Below are 22329 nucleotides of genomic sequence, written 5' to 3'. Positions count from 1 at the left end.
TGCCTGTTCCTCGCGAGTGGGTGAAGCATGGCCTGCTCGGGCATCCGCAGCCTCGCGCGCGAGCGGGATGGTGCCGCGCGAGAGTGCCCCGCCTTGCCGCGCGAGCGTGGGCAGCCTCGCCCGCGAGAGTTCGATGCCCTGGCGCGGAAGCGTGGGCAGCCTCGCGTGCGAGAGTGCCCAGCCTTGCCAAGCGAGCGAGCACAGCCTCGCGGGCGGAACTGGCCAGGGCCTTGTCGTGCCATTTCTCGCACTAATGGAGGTGAGCATGTGGGAACCGCGCTGGCTTGCTTGCTTGCTGCGCGAGATGGTGCCCGTGGGTGAAGCATGGCCTGCTCGGGCATCCGCAGCCTCGCGCGCGAGCGGGCAGCCCCTCGTCGCGCGCCCTGACGTGCTCGCGAGTGGGCGTGGGCAGCCTCGTGCGTGAGCATGCTCTACGTTGCCGCGTCGGCGGGGGCAGCCTCGAGCGCGAGCGTGCCGTGCGTTGCCGCACGCGCGGGGGCAGGCTTGCACGCGAGCGTGCCGTGCGTTGCCGCGCGAGCGGGGGCAGGCTTGCGCGCGAGCCTGGGCTGCATCCTTGCCCGCGAGCGGGCAGCCCCTCGTCGCGCGCCCTGACGTGCTCGCGACCGCGTCCAACGCTTATCAGCTCAGTCCGTCTCCCCATGCTCTGCGTCTGTGCAAAAAATCTACCCCAAAAAAACTCGGTTGCTTGTCCCCTACCCGTTGCCCTTTCCCGCAGTTCATTGGAGGCTACCTGCGCGGGAAGTTACCTTAATATTTGGAAGGAAGATACAAAGATTCTGCTGCAGCTTGAACCCTTTACATGGAGGTCAAAATCACAAATAAAGTTTCGAACCAACCGCTGAGCCACCATGAATTCTTGTAACTATGGGCACAAATATTATTTAAATCAAAAAGTAAAATATAAATTAATAATAAAACAAATAATTAATGATTTCACATCGTAATTGGACATTTAAGTTGTTGTTTTCTGTGGTCGAATCAAAATTAAAAGGTCTTAGGGTAAAAAAATATTAGGTTTAAAAAATTCGTGGTACGAAAAATGTGTCAAAACATGATAAAATTGTAAAATTAAGGGTTCAAAAAGCCCCCCAAGCTCCTTCGGAACTTGACCACCGCATTCGTCTCGAAAAGTTATGCAGTTTAAAAAAAAAAACACCTCAATCGGACCTCCGAGCACAAAGTTATCGCATTTCAAAGATTTCGACCCTTTCCAAACAATTTCTCAAGCGCCAGGCACTAAAACGCACCGTTTCTTTTATTTCTCGAAAAGTTATGCAGTTTAAAAAAAAAAAACACCTCAATCGGACCTCCGTTATCGCATTTCAAAGATTTCGACCCTTTCCAAACAATTTCTCAAGCGCCAGGCACTAAAACGCACCGTTTCTTTTATTTCTCGAAAAGTTATGCAGTTTAAAAAAAAAAAACACCTCAATCGGACCTCCGAGCACAAAGTTATCGCATTTCAAAGATTTCGACCCTTTCCAAACAATTTCTCAAGCGCCAGGCACTAAAACGCACCGTTTCTTTTATTTCTCGAAAAGTTATGCAGTTTAAAAAAAAAAAACACCTCAATCGGACCTCCGAGCACAAAGTTATCGCATTTCAAAGATTTCGACCCTTTCCAAACAATTTCTCAAGCGCCAGGCACTAAAACGCACCGTTTCTTTTATTTCTCGAAAAGTTATGCAGTTTAAAAAAAAAAACACCTCAATCGAACCTCCGAGCACAAAGTTATCGCATTTCAAAGATTTCGACCCTTTCCAAACAATTTCTCAAGCGCCAGGCACTAAAACGCACCGTTTCTTTTATTTCTCGAAAAGTTATGCAGTTTAAAAAAAAAAAACACCTCAATCGGACCTCCGAGCACAAAGTTATCGCATTTCAAAGATTTCGACCCTTTCCAAACAATTTCTCAAGCGCCAGGCACTAAAACGCACCGTTTCTTTTATTTCTCGAAAAGTTATGCAGTTTAAAAAAAAAAACACCTCAATCGGACCTCCGAGCACAAAGTTATCGCATTTCAAAGATTTCGACCCTTTCCAAACAATTTCTCAAGCGCCAGGCACTAAAACGCACCGTTTCTTTTATTTCTCGAAAAGTTATGCAGTTTAAAAAAAAAAACACCTCAATCGGACCTCCGAGCACAAAGTTATCGCATTTCAAAGATTTCGACCCTTTCCAAACAATTTCTCAAGCGCCAGGCACTAAAACGCACCGTTTCTTTTATTTCTCGAAAAGTTATGCAGTTTAAAAAAAAAAAACACCTCAATCGGACCTCCGAGCACAAAGTTATCGCATTTCAAAGATTTCGACCCTTTCCAAACAATTTCTCAAGCGCCAGGCACTAAAACGCACCGTTTCTTTTATTTCTCGAAAAGTTATGCAGTTTAAAAAAAAAAAACACCTCAATCGGACCTCCGAGCACAAAGTTATCGCATTTCAAAGATTTCGACCCTTTCCAAACAATTTCTCAAGCGCCAGGCACTAAAACGCACCGTTTCTTTTATTTCTCGAAAAGTTATGCAGTTTAAAAAAAAAAAACACCTCAATCGGACCTCCGAGCACAAAGTTATCGCATTTCAAAGATTTCGACCCTTTCCAAACAATTTCTCAAGCGCCAGGCACTAAAACGCACCGTTTCTTTTATTTCTCGAAAAGTTATGCAGTTTAAAAAAAAAAACACCTCAATCGGACCTCCGAGCACAAAGTTATCGCATTTCAAAGATTTCGACCCTTTCCAAACAATTTCTCAAGCGCCAGGCACTAAAACGCACCGTTTCTTTTATTTCTCGAAAAGTTATGCAGTTTAAAAAAAAAAAACACCTCAATCGGACCTCCGAGCACAAAGTTATCGCATTTCAAAGATTTCGACCCTTTCCAAACAATTTCTCAAGCGCCAGGCACTAAAACGCACCGTTTCTTTTATTTCTCGAAAAGTTATGCAGTTTAAAAAAAAAAAACACCTCAATCGGACCTCCGAGCACAAAGTTATCGCATTTCAAAGATTTCGACCCTTTCCAAACAATTTCTCAAGCGCCAGGCACTAAAACGCACCGTTTCTTTTATTTCTCGAAAAGTTATGCAGTTTAAAAAAAAAAAACACCTCAATCGGACCTCCGAGCACAAAGTTATCGCATTTCAAAGATTTCGACCCTTTCCAAACAATTTCTCAAGCGCCAGGCACTAAAACGCACCGTTTCTTTTATTTCTCGAAAAGTTATGCAGTTTAAAAAAAAAAAACACCTCAATCGGACCTCCGAGCACAAAGTTATCGCATTTCAAAGATTTCGACCCTTTCCAAACAATTTCTCAAGCGCCAGGCACTAAAACGCACCGTTTCTTTTATTTCTCGAAAAGTTATGCAGTTTAAAAAAAAAAAACACCTCAATCGGACCTCCGAGCACAAAGTTATCGCATTTCAAAGATTTCGACCCTTTCCAAACAATTTCTCAAGCGCCAGGCACTAAAACGCACCGTTTCTTTTATTTCTCGAAAAGTTATGCAGTTTAAAAAAAAAAAACACCTCAATCGGACCTCCGAGCACAAAGTTATCGCATTTCAAAGATTTCGACCCTTTCCAAACAATTTCTCAAGCGCCAGGCACTAAAACGCACCGTTTCTTTTATTTCTCGAAAAGTTATGCAGTTTAAAAAAAAAAAACACCTCAATCGGACCTCCGAGCACAAAGTTATCGCATTTCAAAGATTTCGACCCTTTCCAAACAATTTCTCAAGCGCCAGGCACTAAAACGCACCGTTTCTTTTATTTCTCGAAAAGTTATGCAGTTTAAAAAAAAAAAACACCTCAATCGGACCTCCGAGCACAAAGTTATCGCATTTCAAAGATTTCGACCCTTTCCAAACAATTTCTCAAGCGCCAGGCACTAAAACGCACCGTTTCTTTTATTTCTCGAAAAGTTATGCAGTTTAAAAAAAAAAAACACCTCAATCGGACCTCCGAGCACAAAGTTATCGCATTTCAAAGATTTCGACCCTTTCCAAACAATTTCTCAAGCGCCAGGCACTAAAACGCACCGTTTCTTTTATTTCTCGAAAAGTTATGCAGTTTAAAAAAAAAAAACACCTCAATCGGACCTCCGAGCACAAAGTTATCGCATTTCAAAGATTTCGACCCTTTCCAAACAATTTCTCAAGCGCCAGGCACTAAAACGCACCGTTTCTTTTATTTCTCGAAAAGTTATGCAGTTTAAAAAAAAAAAACACCTCAATCGGACCTCCGAGCACAAAGTTATCGCATTTCAAAGATTTCGACCCTTTCCAAACAATTTCTCAAGCGCCAGGCACTAAAACGCACCGTTTCTTTTATTTCTCGAAAAGTTATGCAGTTTAAAAAAAAAAAACACCTCAATCGGACCTCCGAGCACAAAGTTATCGCATTTAAAAGATTTCGACCCTTTCCAAACAATTTCTCAAGGGCCAGGCACTAAAACACACCGTTTCTTTTATTTCTCGAAAAGTTATGCAGTTTTAAAAAAAAAACACCTCAATCGGACCTCCGAGCACAAAGTTATCGCATTTCAAAGACTTCGACCCTCTCCAAACAATTTCTCAAGCGCCAGGCACTAAAACGCACCGTTTCTTTTATTTCTCGAAAAGTTATGCAGTTTAAAAAAAAAAAACACCTCAATCGGACGTCCGCGCACAACGTTATCGCAGTTCAAAGCTTTCCCCCCTTTCCAAACAATTTCTCAAGCGCCAGGCACTAAAACGCACCGTTTCTTTTATTTCTCGAAAAGTTATGCAGTTTAAAAAAAAAAAACACCTCAATCGGACCTCCGAGCACAAAGTTATCGCATTTCAAAGATTTCGACCCTTTCCAAACAATTTCTCAAGCGCCAGGCACTAAAACGCACCGTTTCTTTTATTTCTCGAAAAGTTATGCAGTTTAAAAAAAAAAACACCTCAATCGGACCTCCGAGCACAAAGTTATCGCATTTCAAAGATTTCGACCCTTTCCAAACAATTTCTCAAGCGCCAGGCACTAAAACGCACCGTTTCTTTTATTTCTCGAAAAGTTATGCAGTTTAAAAAAAAAAAACACCTCAATCGGACCTCCGAGCACAAAGTTATCGCATTTCAAAGATTTCGACCCTTTCCAAACAATTTCTCAAGCGCCAGGCACTAAAACGCACCGTTTCTTTTATTTCTCGAAAAGTTATGCAGTTTAAAAAAAAAAAACACCTCAATCGGACCTCCGAGCACAAAGTTATCGCATTTCAAAGATTTCGACCCTTTCCAAACAATTTCTCAAGCGCCAGGCACTAAAACGCACCGTTTCTTTTATTTCTCGAAAAGTTATGCAGTTTAAAAAAAAAAAACACCTCAATCGGACCTCCGAGCACAAAGTTATCGCATTTCAAAGATTTCGACCCTTTCCAAACAATTTCTCAAGCGCCAGGCACTAAAACGCACCGTTTCTTTTATTTCTCGAAAAGTTATGCAGTTTAAAAAAAAAAAACACCTCAATCGGACCTCCGAGCACAAAGTTATCGCATTTCAAAGATTTCGACCCTTTCCAAACAATTTCTCAAGCGCCAGGCACTAAAACGCACCGTTTCTTTTATTTCTCGAAAAGTTATGCAGTTTAAAAAAAAAAAACACCTCAATCGGACCTCCGAGCACAAAGTTATCGCATTTCAAAGATTTCGACCCTTTCCAAACAATTTCTCAAGCGCCAGGCACTAAAACGCCCCGTTTCTTTTTTTTCTCGAAAAGTTATGCCGTTTAAAAAAAAAAAACACCTCAATCGGACCTCCGAGCACAAAGTTATCGCATTTCAAAGATTTCGACCCTTTCCAAACAATTTCTCAAGCGCCAGGCACTAAAACGCACCGTTTCTTTTATTTCTCGAAAAGTTATGCAGTTTAAAAAAAAAAAACACCTCAATCGGACCTCCGAGCACAAAGTTATCGCATTTCAAAGATTTCGACCCTTTCCAAACAATTTCTCAAGCGCCAGGCACTAAAACGCACCGTTTCTTTTATTTCTCGAAAAGTTATGCAGCTTAAAAAAAAACAACACCTCAATCGGACCTCCGAGCACAAAGTTATCGCATTTCAAAGATTTCGACCCTTTCCAAACAATTTCTCAAGCGCCAGGCACTAAAACGCACCGTTTCTTTTATTTCTCGAAAAGTTATGCAGTTTAAAAAAAAAAACACCTCAATCGGACCTCCGAGCACAAAGTTATCGCATTTCAAAGATTTCGACCCTTTCCAAACAATTTCTCAAGCGCCAGGCACTAAAACGCACCGTTTCTTTTATTTCTCGAAAAGTTATGCAGTTTAAAAAAAAAAAACACCTCAATCGGACCTCCGAGCACAAAGTTATCGCATTTCAAAGATTTCGACCCTTTCCAAACAATTTCTCAAGCGCCAGGCACTAAAACGCACCGTTTCTTTTATTTCTCGAAAAGTTATGCAGTTTAAAAAAAAAAAACACCTCAATCGGACCTCCGAGCACAAAGTTATCGCATTTCAAAGATTTCGACCCTTTCCAAACAATTTCTCAAGCGCCAGGCACTAAAACGCACCGTTTCTTTTATTTCTCGAAAAGTTATGCAGTTTAAAAAAAAAAAACACCTCAATCGGACCTCCGAGCACAAAGTTATCGCATTTCAAAGATTTCGACCCTTTCCAAACAATTTCTCAAGCGCCAGGCACTAAAACGCACCGTTTCTTTTATTTCTCGAAAAGTTATGCAGTTTAAAAAAAAAAAACACCTCAATCGGACCTCCGAGCACAAAGTTATCGCATTTCAAAGATTTCGACCCTTTCCAAACAATTTCTCAAGCGCCAGGCACTAAAACGCACCGTTTCTTTTATTTCTCGAAAAGTTATGCAGTTTAAAAAAAAAAAACACCTCAATCGGACCTCCGAGCACAAAGTTATCGCATTTCAAAGATTTCGACCCTTTCCAAACAATTTCTCAAGCGCCAGGCACTAAAACGCACCGTTTCTTTTATTTCTCGAAAAGTTATGCAGTTTAAAAAAAAAAAACACCTCAATCGGACCTCCGAGCACAAAGTTATCGCATTTCAAAGATTTCGACCCTTTCCAAACAATTTCTCAAGCGCCAGGCACTAAAACGCACCGTTTCTTTTATTTCTCGAAAAGTTATGCAGTTTAAAAAAAAAAAACACCTCAATCGGACCTCCGAGCACAAAGTTATCGCATTTCAAAGATTTCGACCCTTTCCAAACAATTTCTCAAGCGCCAGGCACTAAAACGCACCGTTTCTTTTATTTCTCGAAAAGTTATGCAGTTTAAAAAAAAAAAACACCTCAATCGGACCTCCGAGCACAAAGTTATCGCATTTCAAAGATTTCGACCCTTTCCAAACAATTTCTCAAGCGCCAGGCACTAAAACGCACCGTTTCTTTTATTTCTCGAAAAGTTATGCAGTTTAAAAAAAAAAAACACCTCAATCGGACCTCCGAGCACAAAGTTATCGCATTTCAAAGATTTCGACCCTTTCCAAACAATTTCTCAAGCGCCAGGCACTAAAACGCACCGTTTCTTTTATTTCTCGAAAAGGTATGCAGTTTAAAAAAAAAAAACACCTCAATCGGACCTCCGAGCACAAAGTTATCGCATTTCAAAGATTTCGACCCTTTCCAAACAATTTCTCAAGCGCCAGGCACTAAAACGCACCGTTTCTTTTATTTCTCGAAAAGTTATGCAGTTTAAAAAAAAAAAACACCTCAATCGGACCTCCGAGAACAAAGTTATCGCATTTCAAAGATTTCGACCCTTTCCAAACAATTTCTCAAGCGCCAGGCACTAAAACGCACCGTTTCTTTTATTTCTCGAAAAGTTATGCAGTTTAAAAAAAAAAAACACCTCAATCGGACCTCCGAGCACAAAGTTATCGCATTTCAAAGATTTCGACCCTTTCCAAACAATTTCTCAAGCGCCAGGCACTAAAACGCACCGTTTCTTTTATTTCTCGAAAAGTTATGCAGTTTAAAAAAAAAAAACACCTCAATCGGACCTCCGAGCACAAAGTTATCGCATTTCAAAGATTTCGACCCTTTCCAAACAATTTCTCAAGCGCCAGGCACTAAAACGCACCGTTTCTTTTATTTCTCGAAAAGTTATGCAGTTTAAAAAAAAAAAACACCTCAATCGGACCTCCGAGCACAAAGTTATCGCATTTCAAAGATTTCGACCCTTTCCAAACAATTTCTCAAGCGCCAGGCACTAAAACGCACCGTTTCTTTTATTTCTCGAAAAGTTATGCAGTTTAAAAAAAAAAAACACCTCAATCGGACCTCCGAGCACAAAGTTATCGCATTTCAAAGATTTCGACCCTTTCCAAACAATTTCTCAAGCGCCAGGCACTAAAACGCACCGTTTCTTTTATTTCTCGAAAAGTTATGCAGTTTAAAAAAAAAAAACACCTCAATCGGACCTCCGAGCACAAAGTTATCGCATTTCAAAGATTTCGACCCTTTCCAAACAATTTCTCAAGCGCCAGGCACTAAAACGCACCGTTTCTTTTATTTCTCGAAAAGTTATGCAGTTTAAAAAAAAAAAACACCTCAATCGGACCTCCGAGCACAAAGTTATCGCATTTCAAAGATTTCGACCCTTTCCAAACAATTTCTCAAGCGCCAGGCACTAAAACGCACCGTTTCTTTTATTTCTCGAAAAGTTATGCAGTTTAAAAAAAAAAAACACCTCAATCGGACCTCCGAGCACAAAGTTATCGCATTTCAAAGATTTCGACCCTTTCCAAACAATTTCTCAAGCGCCAGGCACTAAAACGCACCGTTTCTTTTATTTCTCGAAAAGTTATGCAGTTTAAAAAAAAAAAACACCTCAATCGGACCTCCGAGCACAAAGTTATCGCATTTCAAAGATTTCGACCCTTTCCAAACAATTTCTCAAGCGCCAGGCACTAAAACGCACCGTTTCTTTTATTTCTCGAAAAGTTATGCAGTTTAAAAAAAAAAAACACCTCAACCGGACCCCCGAGCACAAAGTTATCGCATTTCAAAGATTTCGACCCTTTCCAAACAATTTCTCAAGCGCCAGGCACTAAAACGCACCGTTTCTTTTATTTCTCGAAAAGTTATGCAGTTTAAAAAAAAAAAACACCTCAATCGGACCTCCGAGCACAAAGTTATCGCATTTCAAAGATTTCGACCCTTTCCAAACAATTTCTCAAGCGCCAGGCACTAAAACGCACCGTTTCTTTTATTTCTCGAAAAGTTATGCAGTTTAAAAAAAAAAAACACCTCAATCGGACCTCCGAGCACAAAGTTATCGCATTTCAAAGATTTCGACCCTTTCCAAACAATTTCTCAAGCGCCAGGCACTAAAACGCACCGTTTCTTTTATTTCTCGATAAGTTATGCAGTTTAAAAAAAAAAAACACCTCAATCGGACCTCCGAGCACAAAGTTATCGCATTTCAAAGATTTCGACCCTTTCCAAACAATTTCTCAAGCGCCAGGCACTAAAACGCACCGTTTCTTTTATTTCTCGAAAAGTTATGCAGTTTAAAAAAAAAAAACACCTCAATCGGACCTCCGAGCACAAAGTTATCGCATTTCAAAGATTTCGACCCTTTCCAAACAATTTCTCAAGCGCCAGGCACTAAAACGCACCGTTTCTTTTATTTCTCGAAAAGTTATGCAGTTTAAAAAAAAAACACCTCAATCGGACCTCCGAGCACAAAGTTATCGCATTTCAAAGATTTCGACCCTTTCCAAACAATTTCTCAAGCGCCAGGCACTAAAACGCACCGTTTCTTTTATTTCTCGAAAAGTTATGCAGTTTAAAAAAAAAAAAACACCTCAATCGGACCTCCGAGCACAAAGTTATCGCATTTCAAAGATTTCGACCCTTTCCAAACAATTTCTCAAGCGCCAGGCACTAAAACGCACCGTTTCTTTTATTTCTCGAAAAGTTATGCAGTTTAAAAAAAAAAAACACCTCAATCGGACCTCCGAGCACAAAGTTATCGCATTTCAAAGATTTCGACCCTTTCCAAACAATTTCTCAAGCGCCAGGCACTAAAACGCACCGTTTCTTTTATTTCTCGAAAAGTTATGCAGTTTAAAAAAAAAAAACACCTCAATCGGACCTCCGAGCACAAAGTTATCGCATTTCAAAGATTTCGACCCTTTCCAAACAATTTCTCAAGCGCCAGGCACTAAAACGCACCGTTTCTTTTATTTCTCGAAAAGTTATGCAGTTTAAAAAAAAAAAAACACCTCAATCGGACCTCCGAGCACAAAGTTATCGCATTTCAAAGATTTCGACCCTTTCCAAACAATTTCTCAAGCGCCAGGCACTAAAACGCACCGTTTCTTTTATTTCTCGAAAAGTTATGCAGTTTAAAAAAAAAAAACACCTCAATCGGACCTCCGAGCACAAAGTTATCGCATTTCAAAGATTTCGACCCTTTCCAAACAATTTCTCAAGCGCCAGGCACTAAAACGCACCGTTTCTTTTATTTCTCGAAAAGTTATGCAGTTTAAAAAAAAAAACACCTCAATCGGACCTCCGAGCACAAAGTTATCGCATTTCAAAGATTTCGACCATTTCCAAACAATTTCTCAAGCGCCAGGCACTAAAACGCACCGTTTCTTTTATTTCTCGAAAAGTTATGCAGTTTAAAAAAAAAAAACACCTCAATCGGACCTCCGAGCACAAAGTTATCGCATTTCAAAGATTTCGACCCTTTCCAAACAATTTCTCAAGCGCCAGGCACTAAAACGCACCGTTTCTTTTATTTCTCGAAAAGTTATGCAGTTTAAAAAAAAAAAAACACCTCAATCGGACCTCCGAGCACAAAGTTATCGCATTTCAAAGATTTCGACCCTTTCCAAACAATTTCTCAAGCGCCAGGCACTAAAACGCACCGTTTCTTTTATTTCTCGAAAAGTTATGCAGTTTAAAAAAAAAAACACCTCAATCGGACCTCCGAGCACAAAGTTATCGCATTTCAAAGATTTCGACCCTTTCCAAACAATTTCTCAAGCGCCAGGCACTAAAACGCACCGTTTCTTTTATTTCTCGAAAAGTTATGCAGTTTAAAAAAAAAAAACACCTCAATCGGACCTCCGAGCACAAAGTTATCGCATTTCAAAGATTTCGACCCTTTCCAAACAATTTCTCAAGCGCCAGGCACTAAAACGCACCGTTTCTTTTATTTCTCGAAAAGTTATGCAGTTTAAAAAAAAAAAACACCTCAATCGGACCTCCGTTATCGCATTTCAAAGATTTCGACCCTTTCCAAACAATTTCTCAAGCGCCAGGCACTAAAACGCACCGTTTCTTTTATTTCTCGAAAAGTTATGCAGTTTAAAAAAAAAAACACCTCAATCGGACCTCCGAGCACAAAGTTATCGCATTTCAAAGATTTCGACCCTTTCCAAACAATTTCTCAAGCGCCAGGCACTAAAACGCACCGTTTCTTTTATTTCTCGAAAAGTTATGCAGTTTAAAAAAAAAAAACACCTCAATCGGACCTCCGAGCACAAAGTTATCGCATTTCAAAGATTTCGACCCTTTCCAAACAATTTCTCAAGCGCCAGGCACTAAAACGCACCGTTTCTTTTATTTCTCGAAAAGTTATGCAGTTTAAAAAAAAAAAACACCTCAATCGGACCTCCGAGCACAAAGTTATCGCATTTCAAAGATTTCGACCCTTTCCAAACAATTTCTCAAGCGCCAGGCACTAAAACGCACCGTTTCTTTTATTTCTCGAAAAGTTATGCAGTTTAAAAAAAAAAAACACCTCAATCGGACCTCCGAGCACAAAGTTATCGCATTTCAAAGATTTCGACCCTTTCCAAACAATTTCTCAAGCGCCAGGCACTAAAACGCACCGTTTCTTTTATTTCTCGAAAAGTTATGCAGTTTAAAAAAAAAAAACACCTCAATCGGACCTCCGAGCACAAAGTTATCGCATTTCAAAGATTTCGACCCTTTCCAAACAATTTCTCAAGCGCCAGGCACTAAAACGCACCGTTTCTTTTATTTCTCGAAAAGTTATGCAGTTTAAAAAAAAAAAACACCTCAATCGGACCTCCGTTATCGCATTTCAAAGATTTCGACCCTTTCCAAACAATTTCTCAAGCGCCAGGCACTAAAACGCACCGTTTCTTTTATTTCAACTTACTATAAAAGGGACCTTTCCTCACATATTCCCGCACAAATGAAGCACACTTTTTCAGCTTCCCCCCAAAACCATATTATTCTCTCCAGTTCCCATTCAACTCCCATCACCTAATTTCGTATTCTTTCCCCCACAAAATCATTGTTCCTCTATTTCCTTCTTCTCTCCTCTCGGGCAACCAGCAATTCAACTCAAGTTATCTTTATACTTCTTCATTTTGTTTTTCAGGAACTGGAATTATGGGTACACAAATGGCACAAATTCTCTGGGTATGTTTCGTTTTTCTCCGTTTAATTTTGTATTTGATTTCAACTATCTATTCGCTTCTGGAAAAGAGTACATCTACTCCTGTTGTCTGATAAATTTGATGTTTACATTATGCTAACTTTATCTGGGCATGGAGTTACTGTTACTTGGCTTTACAGTTGTGGTCACTATACTATAAGAGTGTATATCCGTTTCGGTTTTTGTTACTTTTAATGTCCATGACATGTTGCTTTTAATTCATGTTTTTAACAAAGTATGCTTCCTCAATCCTTGTATCGGAGATGCATGTACCATATTGAAATCTTGAAATCTTTTACATCTGCAGCAGCCCTCTGGAGCAAGGCCTGCCTCGTTAATTATGTAACAGAGGTGGAATTTGTCAGATGGGGATTGTGGTGGAGGAGAAAAAATAGATGGTGCCAAATTTAAACATAATAATCAAATCCTAATTGATTCGCCTAAAGAACATTAAAATTTATCGTGTTATTATTATTATTATTATTATTTTGGTATTGATCAGCTCTTAAACGAATTTGTAGGAAAATCACCAGTAATCCTTGATAAGAATTCAGCAGCTGACATATTTTTTTTTTCTTCCCCTACTTTCTCTGACAATGTAGTTGATTACTTTTTTCTTACTAAACAAGTTTTGTCCACAGATTTTTTTGATAAGAAATTACAAACTTTCACGTGTATTTTCGTCTAAACAAATTTTATGAGTTAAGTTTTTTTTTCTCTACAGTATGGATATAGATTCTAACATTTCTTTGTTCCAACTATATGCTGCATACAGGATGACGAAGATGATGATGTCAATGATGCTCGAGATGCCGGTGGCTGCAGAGAGTAAGAAATATGCAATTTGAAATGTGTTACATTTAGTAGTACTTCCTTCAATGCTATCGTATATTTGGAGCTTCTTTAAAAATTTTCATTGGTCACATGCTCGTATGAAAAATTCCTGATTAATGATATATAAAATCATGAAAACATAGGTCCAGTTGTTTAATATGTTCTTGCTTTTCTTTTCCCAAATGGCATTATATTTTCATTGTGGTTGCCTCTGCTATTTGCAAATCTTTTACCTCTTCAGATATCGCAGAATCATCAAGTCGGTGTAAAGAGCATGGAAATGTTAGAAGTAATAGCTGCCCTTGAGCTGAAGGGAGTCTTTAGCTGCATTGCTCCAATGCCTGAGAAATCGAACAAACTTTGAAACCAGTGAACAGGTACTGCTTTGCTTTTAAATTCCTGAAATTATGCTGCTTACTGACAATTTCATATCTCATTCTCCACTTTCTTCAACTCCTCTGACATATGTTTATTGCACACAAAAGACAAATAGGTTCAGCTAAGTTCAGTGGAATTCTATTAGGGATTGCCTTGTTAATTAATTAATTTATTTTTATTGTTTTTTTCCAAAGAATAAGTGGTTGCCAATTGCGTTAATTTGTTCCTATGCATCAGCCAAATGCTAGAAAATTAGGAGGCCAAACTGAAGGCTATTGCTTTCTCAATTGCAACCCTTTTATTTATTTATTTTTTATAAATTGTGATCCTCTCATAATTTAAATAAAATCAATAATATACCCACAAAGAATATTGTATGACACCACAGACAATATTCACTACTATACATGTATTTTCAATAGAGTTTATTTATTTGTGCTTCAATCAATACGACAAAATCCTAGCCTTTAAATCATAATTGATTCAATGGTTGAGGTTAATGTTGTTGATACAAGAGTTTGGTTTGAACTATAAGTTTCTTCTCTTGTAGTAAAATATTTGCTATTCATGTATAACAATGCTGCTTACATTGGAGAGAAATTGGCAGATAATATAAAATACAGAAATAAAATGGATGTAATCTCTCCCTCATGTTTTCACGAGCATGAAATATTATGTGTATACTGGTTCATATAACAATAACTGGAAAAAAAAATATAATAACTCATAAATTTTGGTATGTGAATTATATATGAACTTAACTTTTAGGCCATACTACTAGTCAAACCTACGCACCCGAAAAGAAGAACACCCAGTGCATAGGAAACAAAGAAAAATTATAAACTACATAATAATAAGTTTTATTGAAAGAAATTTTTTGTTCAGATACATACATCAACATTGAAAATATTAGACCGTTCAAAGTAATAGTTATGTATATTATCACTAATACAACACTAGTTGTCGAGTGTGAACGGCAAATTGTTACTAAATAACGTTAAACTTCTTGGTTCCCATCTACCTGAGTCCTGAGAACCTCAATTTCCTTCAAACACTCCTCTTTCTCCTTCAATAAATGTGTCTCAGCGGAAATCTTTCCAGAAGCAACAGCCTCCACCCTCTTGATTTCTGCTTCCCTGAACTGTAATCTCACCAGGCCCTCTATCCTCTTCTCTCCTTGTTTGGCCTGATTGAAATGAAGCATTTAATATTTAGAGAAGTTATGGATCACAGTATCCATAAAAATTATAACAGATGCATCCTTACACGTATACAATTTCTGAAATAACTTATGTTTGGGAGAGATACTGTTTGGGAGAAATACATCGACGAGACCAGGAATGACGAGCAGATATGACGAGCAGATATCTGATGGCAGAGTCCTGCGAACCGGTGTGTTCCGTAAAAGCCTGGTGCGCGGAGGAACAGGAGCAGAAATATCCTGCTCGTCCACGATGTTGTCATCCGCGAGGCCAATTCCCTATAAGAGGTATACGGCCATTCCGGCTAGAGGTCGATAGGCGAGGAGACCCGGTCGACGGCAGTTGGCAAGACATGCTCTCCAGCCCGAGAATCTAGGCACGACAGCCACGCTTTCCCCTGAACCGTGGCGTAACACGCAAGATCTCACAGAACCACGACAGCCACGCTTTCCCCTGAACCGTGGCGTAACACGCAAGATCTCGCAGAACCACGACAGCCACGCTTTCCCCTGAACCATGGCGTAACACGCAAGATCCCCCGTTTGCCCATAACGCAGCAGTCAGAGCCCCAGACCGTCTCGAAAAAAGCGGAAAACTGGGATTCAGAGGAAGCCTATAAAAAGGTAGCCAACGAAGGTAAAAGGGTTAGCAATTTTGATTCTAAAAGAGAGAAAACAATCTAAGGGCCATAAGATTTGTGGCAAGCGTTCCCCGAACCTTCATATCTGACTTGAGCGTCGGAGGGTTTGCGCCGGGAAAACAACCGGCGTACTCTAACTTGTCTGTGTGCGCAGGAACCTCCGGGGAAGAAGCCTTACGCGGAGACCTCCTGGTCGTGGTGAAGTTGATCGAGCAGAGATCCTGGTCGTAGGACGAGGAGAACCAGAATCTCGCATCAACATTTTGGCGCCGTCTGTGGGGAACAGAGCAAAAAGCTTCTGTTGATAGCAAGAAGAGGGGTGAAGCAAGTGAAAAGCAATGGAGACAGGAGGAAGTAGTGCACAAGGAGGCGATAGGAGGCTTCACGACCCCGTGGCGCTGAGGGAGATAGTCAGTGAAGCACGGGAAAAAGTCATGTTCGACCGGATGGAACGGATGGAAAAACAGATGGAGACCTTGACAACCATCCTGCATGAGCTGCGGAGCGAGCGAAGGGTAACCCAAGAGGGAAGGGTGAGAGGCGGAGGAGTGGCACAGGGTCCCGATAGTGCGAGGAGAAGTCAAACCACCGGGGGATATGGTGGTGAGAGAAGTAACGTGCCTCTGCGGGGAGAATTCCATAGAGAAAGAGAGCAGTCCCCGGCAAGACAGATTTCGGACGAGGCCGACGGGGTGGTGAATGCGGAGGAAACAGAGTTGAGGCAACACTTGCATGATGTAGAGCAAGAGCGGGATCAAGTTGTTGCACGTGACCCTGGTCGTGCAGGGCAGCTGGAGGAGGAAGTGCGCAGACTAGCGCAGGTAATTGACGACATGCAAGGAAGGAACAGGGCCCCTGGTTGGAGGATAATGCTGGACGGAGAATCACCGCTCGCAGCAGAGATCATGAGGGCGGTTATTCCGAGAGATTTCCGCCTCCCAGACCTCAGATACTCGGGAAGAACTGACCCGCTGGTGCACATAGAGCGCTTCAACGACATAACTGGGGTACAAGGATTATCTCAATCCCAAAGGTGCAGGGTGTTCCCACTATCCCTTGAGGGACGTGCACGAGAATGGTACAGGAAACTTCCTCGGGGCAGCGTTAAAACCTTCGAGCAGATGTGCCAGGAATTCGCCGAGCAGTTTAGTGGGGCAATGGCACCAGAGGATGACATGATGGAGCTGAAAAGCATGAAACAGGGGGAGCAAGAAACCCTTCGGGAATTCATCAAGAGGTTTCATCGGGCTGTCCTCGATTTGGGAGCCTTCAACCACCCTCAGGCGTTAAGGGGGTTGAAAGACGGGGTGAAGATAGGAAGGCTGTGGTACAATTTGAGAAGCCCAGCCATTCAAACGTACGTAGCCGCATACGAGCAGGCTAAGAGAGACATCGAGATTGAAGAGGAGAAGGCTGCACGGATTAAGACAGACCAGTTAGAAGGGTCGGGGGGGAAAGAGAAGAAAGCATTACCGGGGAATGGACCGATTAGGAGGAGGGACCACCAGGCCTCCGGTAGTGGAGCAGGAGGTCGGGTAACTGCTTACCAGCCTCATCAGAGGCCACCACAGTATCAGCGCAGCAGGGCGCAACCTCCTCGTTCCCCAGCTAGGGAGCCTTGGAGAAGGCATGATTCGACATCTGCTAGTCTTCATCGATATTCCCACGGTAGCAGAACGAGCAGACCAGAAGTGCTTCCACCGCCCCCGACTCAGAGCGGGGCAAACAGAGAAAGAGCAGTGCACCTGATCGACCAGGACCAGGACTATGGGCGGTACACTTCCTTGAAGATGTCCCTGGATGAGGTGTACGAGGCCATAAAGGATCGAGGGCTGCTGCACCTCCCCACACCAATAACAAAGCTACCCAACAGGAGGGATAGAGGACGTTATTGTAAGTTCCATGGCACCCATGGCCATACCACAGCAGAGTGTAGAGATCTCAAGACCCAGGTCGAAGATCTGGTGAGAAATCGGTACCTGGACGAGTTTGTGGATGGGACTTTCCTGACGGTGGCCACAGCAGGTGAAGGGGAGCAGAGTGATAGAGACTTGAGGCGCGAGCAGCCCGCAGTAAGGGTGATAGCTGGGGGCCCAACATTGGCCGGAGATTCCAACAGATCCAGAAAAAATTATGCTAGGTACGCCATGACCAGTAAAGAGATACTCTTCAACACCCCAGCAGCCAAACGAGCAAGGGTCAGGCAAGTGCCAATCATGTGGACGGATGAGGATGAGAAAGGGGTTCTATACCCCCACGAGGATGCTTTAGTCATCAAGGCTACTGTTGCCAGCAAGAAATTTGACCGGATATTGATTGATACAGGGAGCTCAGTTGATGTGTTATTCAAGTCAACCCTGGAAGAGATGGGAATAGCCGACCGGAAGTTGGAATACACCAACACCTCCTTGAAGGGGTTCGGAGGAGGGAAGCTGGTCCCGCTGGGCGTGGTCGAACTGCCTATCACAATTGGGAGTTCCCCGACAGAAAGGACAATAATGCTGGACTTTGTCGTAGTGGATGAGGAAGGTCCTTACCAGATGATCCTAGGTCGGCCATTTTTAAGGATGAGCAAAGCGGTGTTGTCCAACCATTATCTGGCTCTGAAGTACCGGGTGAATGGGGTAGTAGGAGTGGTACGAGGAGACCAGAGGATCGCGAGAAGCTGCTACTCCTCGGCAGCAAGGGAAGCAATGCAGATAACATCCCTCGATACCCGAGTGGAAAACAAGAACGGCAGACAAGAACCTGTAGAGGATCTGGAAACCGTAAGCCTGGGGCCAGAGAACCGGGGAAAGACGATCAGAATCGGGTCGAAACTTAAGGGAGAGCGAAAGTAGGAGTTGGTGAAATGCTTACAGGCTCATGCTGATGTGTTTGCTTGGACACATGAAGACATGTCAGGGATTGACCCTGAGGTAGCATGTCATAAGTTGGCAATAAAGAAAGGTGCTCGGGCAGTAAGGCAGAAGAGGAGGTGCTTCAACCAGGAGAGGTATGAGGCTATAAATGGCGAGGTGGAGAAGCTCCTGGGAGCAGGGTTCATTCGGGAAGTCAGTTACCCTGAGTGGATATCGAATGTAGTGTTGGTAAAGAAGGCAAACGGCAAGTGGAGGATGTGTGTGGATTTCACAGACCTCAATAAGGCGTGCCCGAAAGACAGCTTCCCTTTGCTCAAGATCGATCAGTTAGTAGACTCAACGGCTGGGCACGGTCTGCTTAGCTTCATGGACGCGTTCTCGGGATACAACCAGATCCCCATGCACGAGCAGGATGAGGAGAACACGGCTTTCATCACTAACCAAGGTTTGTTCTATTACAGGGTAATGCCATTCGGTCTCAAAAATGCTGGGGCCACCTATCAAAGGCTGGTGAACAAAGTCTTTAAGCCGTTGATTGGGAGAACCATGGAGGTGTACGTGGATGACATGATCACCAAGTCCAAAATCCCGGAGGAACATGTCAGACACCTCGATGAGACATTCGAGCTTTTGAGGAAGTATAAGATGAAGCTCAACCCGGAGAAGTGTGCTTTTGGGGTCGAGTCAGGGAAATTCCTTGGATTCATGGTGAGCCATAGGGGGATTGAAGCGAATCCCGAGAAAATTCAGGCGGTTGCGCAGATGAAGTCTCCTCGAAACCTGAAGGAGATGCAGAGCCTCACGGGGAAGTTGGCGGCGTTGAGCAGATTCATATCCAAGGCTACAGATAAGTGTCAGCCATTCTTTCAAGTGATAAGGAGGGGAAAGAAAACAGAATGGACCCCAGAATGCGAGGAAGCCTTCCAGAACTTGAAACAATACTTGCAACAAGCTCCGCTGCTGTCCACACCGAGGGAGGGGGACAAGTTATATCTGTATTTGGCGGTATCGGATCGGGCCGCCAGTTCTGTTCTGGTGAGAGAGGAAGAAGGAGTTCAGTATTCGATATACTACACCAGCAAGGCCCTCCTCGACGCTGAGACCAGATACCCACCGTTGGAGAAATGGGCACTTGCCCTTGTGGTTGCTGCTCGGAAGTTGAGGCCATATTTTCAAGCATTCCCAGTCTCGGTAATAACAAACCAGCCATTGCGTCAAACTCTGCACAAGCCAGATGCCTCTGGTCGGCTCGTCAAGTGGGCTGTAGAGCTGAGCGAGTTCGACATAGACTATAAACCCCGCGCAGCAATAAAGGCCCAGGCAATGGCCGATTTCGTAGCTGAGTTCACAGAGCCCGAAGTATGCTTAGATCAACAAGATGCAGTTATAGGCAGTGACGAAACTCAAGTATGGCAGATGTCTGTGGATGGGTCGTCAGGGGAGCGGGGTTCAGGAGCAGGGATTGTCTTGGAAGGCCCAGAGGGGGAGGAGATCTCTTATGCTGTAAAATTGGAATTTGCAGCCACAAATAACCAGGCAGAGTATGAAGCCTTGATAGCAGGTCTGGAATTGGCTCAGGCCGTGAAAGCAGACAGAGTTAAGATCAGAACTGATTCCCAGCTGGTTGCGAATCATGTCAATGAAAGATTCCAACCAAGAGAGGAGAAGATGGAGCAATACCTGAAGATAGTCAAGCAGATGATGGGGAAATTCGAGGCAGTGGAGGTGATACAAATTCCCAGGGAGCAGAATAGTCGAGCAGACATTTTGGCTAGGATGGCAGCAGTAGCCGACCCAAAAATGCCAAAGTCGGTCCCTCTGGAGGTGAAGTCCGGCCCAAGTATCGAGCAGAATTTGGGGGTGCTGCGGATAGAACAGAAATGCTCGTGGAGGGACCCGATAGTTTCATACCTTAGAGACGGGTCATTACCACCAGATAAGCTGCGAGCTCGGAAGATTAGAGCCCAGGCCTCGAGATACACGATGATTGATGGGGTATTGTATCGGCGAGGATACACACTACCGTTCCTTCGGTGTTTGGATGAGGACGACGCGGATTACGTACTGAGAGAAGTACATGAAGGAATTTGCGGAAATCATTCTGGCGGGAGGTCCCTGGCCCACAAGGTTCTAAGGCAGGGATATTTCTGGCCGACAATGCACCGGGATGCGCAAGAGAAGACCAGGAGTTGTGTAAGCTGCCAGAGTTTTGCAAATTTCTCTAACCAGCCCCCAGAGAAGCTCACCTCTATGGCCTCCCCTTGGCCATTTGCTCGATGGGGAATTGATCTGATCGGCCCATTGCCAAAGGGACGAGGAGCAGCAACACATGCAATAGTTGCTATAGATTACTTCACGAAGTGGATAGAGGTAGAGGCCCTTAGCAGGATCACAGAGAAGAAAACAACAGACTTCGTGTGGAGAAACCTGGTCTGTCGATACGGGATCCCTTATGCCTTGGTAACGGATAATGGCAGGCAGTTCGATAATCACAGCTTCAGGGATTTCTGCCAGAACCTCGGGATAGAGCTGAAGTATTGCTCGCCTGCTCACCCTCAATCGAATGGACAAGTAGAAGCAGCCAACAAGACCATCAAGAGGCTTTTGAAAACCAGGCTCGGAGCAAAAAAGGGTGCGTGGGTTGACGAGCTGCCAGGTGTGCTATGGGCATACAGAACAACCCACAAAACCGCAACTGGGGAGACACCTTTCACTTTGGCTTTCGGACATGAAGCGGTCGTGCCGGCTGAGATAGGAACGACCACACACCGGACAAATCATTTCAATGAGCAGGAGAACGACGAGCAGATATGTTTGAATCTTGATCTGCTAACGGAGAAGAGGGAGCAAGCAGCCAAACGATCAGGCATTTACCAACAGAGGGTTGCTCGGTATTACAACCAGAAGGTGAACATACGGCAATTCAGGGTCGGAGACTGGGTACTGAGAAGAGTGAATCAGAGCACCAAAGATTCGACTCAAGGAGTGCTGGGACCGAATTGGGAAGGGCCATATAGAGTCAAGCAGATAGCGGGACCCGGAGCTTACAAGCTGGTTCGCGCAGACGGCCACGAGGTGAAACGCCCATGGAACGCAGCACACCTCCAGAAATACTTCCAGCAAGATTTGTACACATGTGAAAGCTATTTTTGCTCATGTTCATTACCGTTTATCTTTCACCCTTATTGTCAAAGCAAGTTCATGTAAAATCAAAACCTGCAATTGATGGAACTTCAAACTGTAAGAAAAATCCAAGGCACGCAAAGGCTCACTGAGTCTCAAAGCCTGTCTTATGGCGAGACAGAAGCCAAGCGTGCCAGGATCTGCTCGGCCACGAGAAGGCAGCAGAATCCCAACCCTCGAAAAATCAAAGGCATGCAAAGGCTCACCAAGTCTCAAAGCCTGTCTTATGGCGAGACAGAAGCCAAGCGTGCCAGGATCTGCTCGGCCACGAGAAGGCAGCAGAATCCCAACCCTCGAAAAATCAAAGGCACGCAAAGGCTCACCGAGTCTCAAAGCCTGTCTTATGGTGAGACAGAAGCCAAGCATGTCAGGATCTGCTCGGCCACGAGAAGGCAGCAGAATCCCAATCCTCGAAAAATCCAAGGCACGCAAAGGCTCACCAAGTCTCAAAGCCTGTCTTATTGCGAGACAGAAGCCAAGCGTGCCAGGATCTGCTCGGCCACGAGAAGGCAGCAGAATCCCAACCCTCGAAAAATCAAAGGCACGCAAAGGCTCACCAAGTCTCAAAGCCTGTCTTATGGCGAGACAGAAGCCAAGCGTGCCAGGATTTGCTCGGCCACGAGAAGGCAGCAGAATCCCAATCCTCGAAAAATCCAAGGCACGCAAAGGCTCACCAAGTCTCAAAGCCTGTCTTATGGCGAGACAGAAGCCAAGCGTGCCAGGATCTGCTCGGCCACGAGAAGGCAGCAGAATCCCAATCCTCGAAAAATCCAAG

The 22329-nt window shown here is 43.3% G+C and overlaps 1 protein-coding gene and 1 long non-coding RNA gene across 2 annotated transcripts; both read left to right on the top strand.

Annotated features, from left to right (window-relative positions):
- Positions 1 to 7840: 7840 nt before the first annotated feature.
- LOC112496057 (uncharacterized) lies at positions 7841 to 13977 on the top strand. Its single transcript, XR_008051300.1, has 3 exons — positions 7841 to 12440; positions 13232 to 13284; positions 13541 to 13977. It is a non-coding gene; the product is annotated as an uncharacterized LOC112496057 (long non-coding RNA).
- A 3749-nt stretch (positions 13978 to 17726) lies between these two features.
- LOC127899311 (uncharacterized) lies at positions 17727 to 21646 on the top strand. The gene is made up of 6 exons (XM_052432660.1): positions 17727 to 18060; positions 18646 to 19211; positions 19578 to 19874; positions 19950 to 20432; positions 21165 to 21311; positions 21566 to 21646. The coding sequence occupies exons 1-6, from the start codon at positions 17727 to 17729 to the stop codon at positions 21644 to 21646; spliced, it is 1908 nt and encodes a 635-aa protein (XP_052288620.1).
- Positions 21647 to 22329: the final 683 nt, after the last annotated feature.

This window comes from Citrus sinensis, chromosome 8, assembly GCF_022201045.2.
Source record: "Citrus sinensis cultivar Valencia sweet orange chromosome 8, DVS_A1.0, whole genome shotgun sequence".
In the NCBI taxonomy this organism is placed as follows: domain Eukaryota; kingdom Viridiplantae; phylum Streptophyta; class Magnoliopsida; order Sapindales; family Rutaceae; genus Citrus; species Citrus sinensis.
Note: the sequence above shows the minus strand (reverse complement) of the source record. Positions and strands in the feature narration are given on the sequence as shown.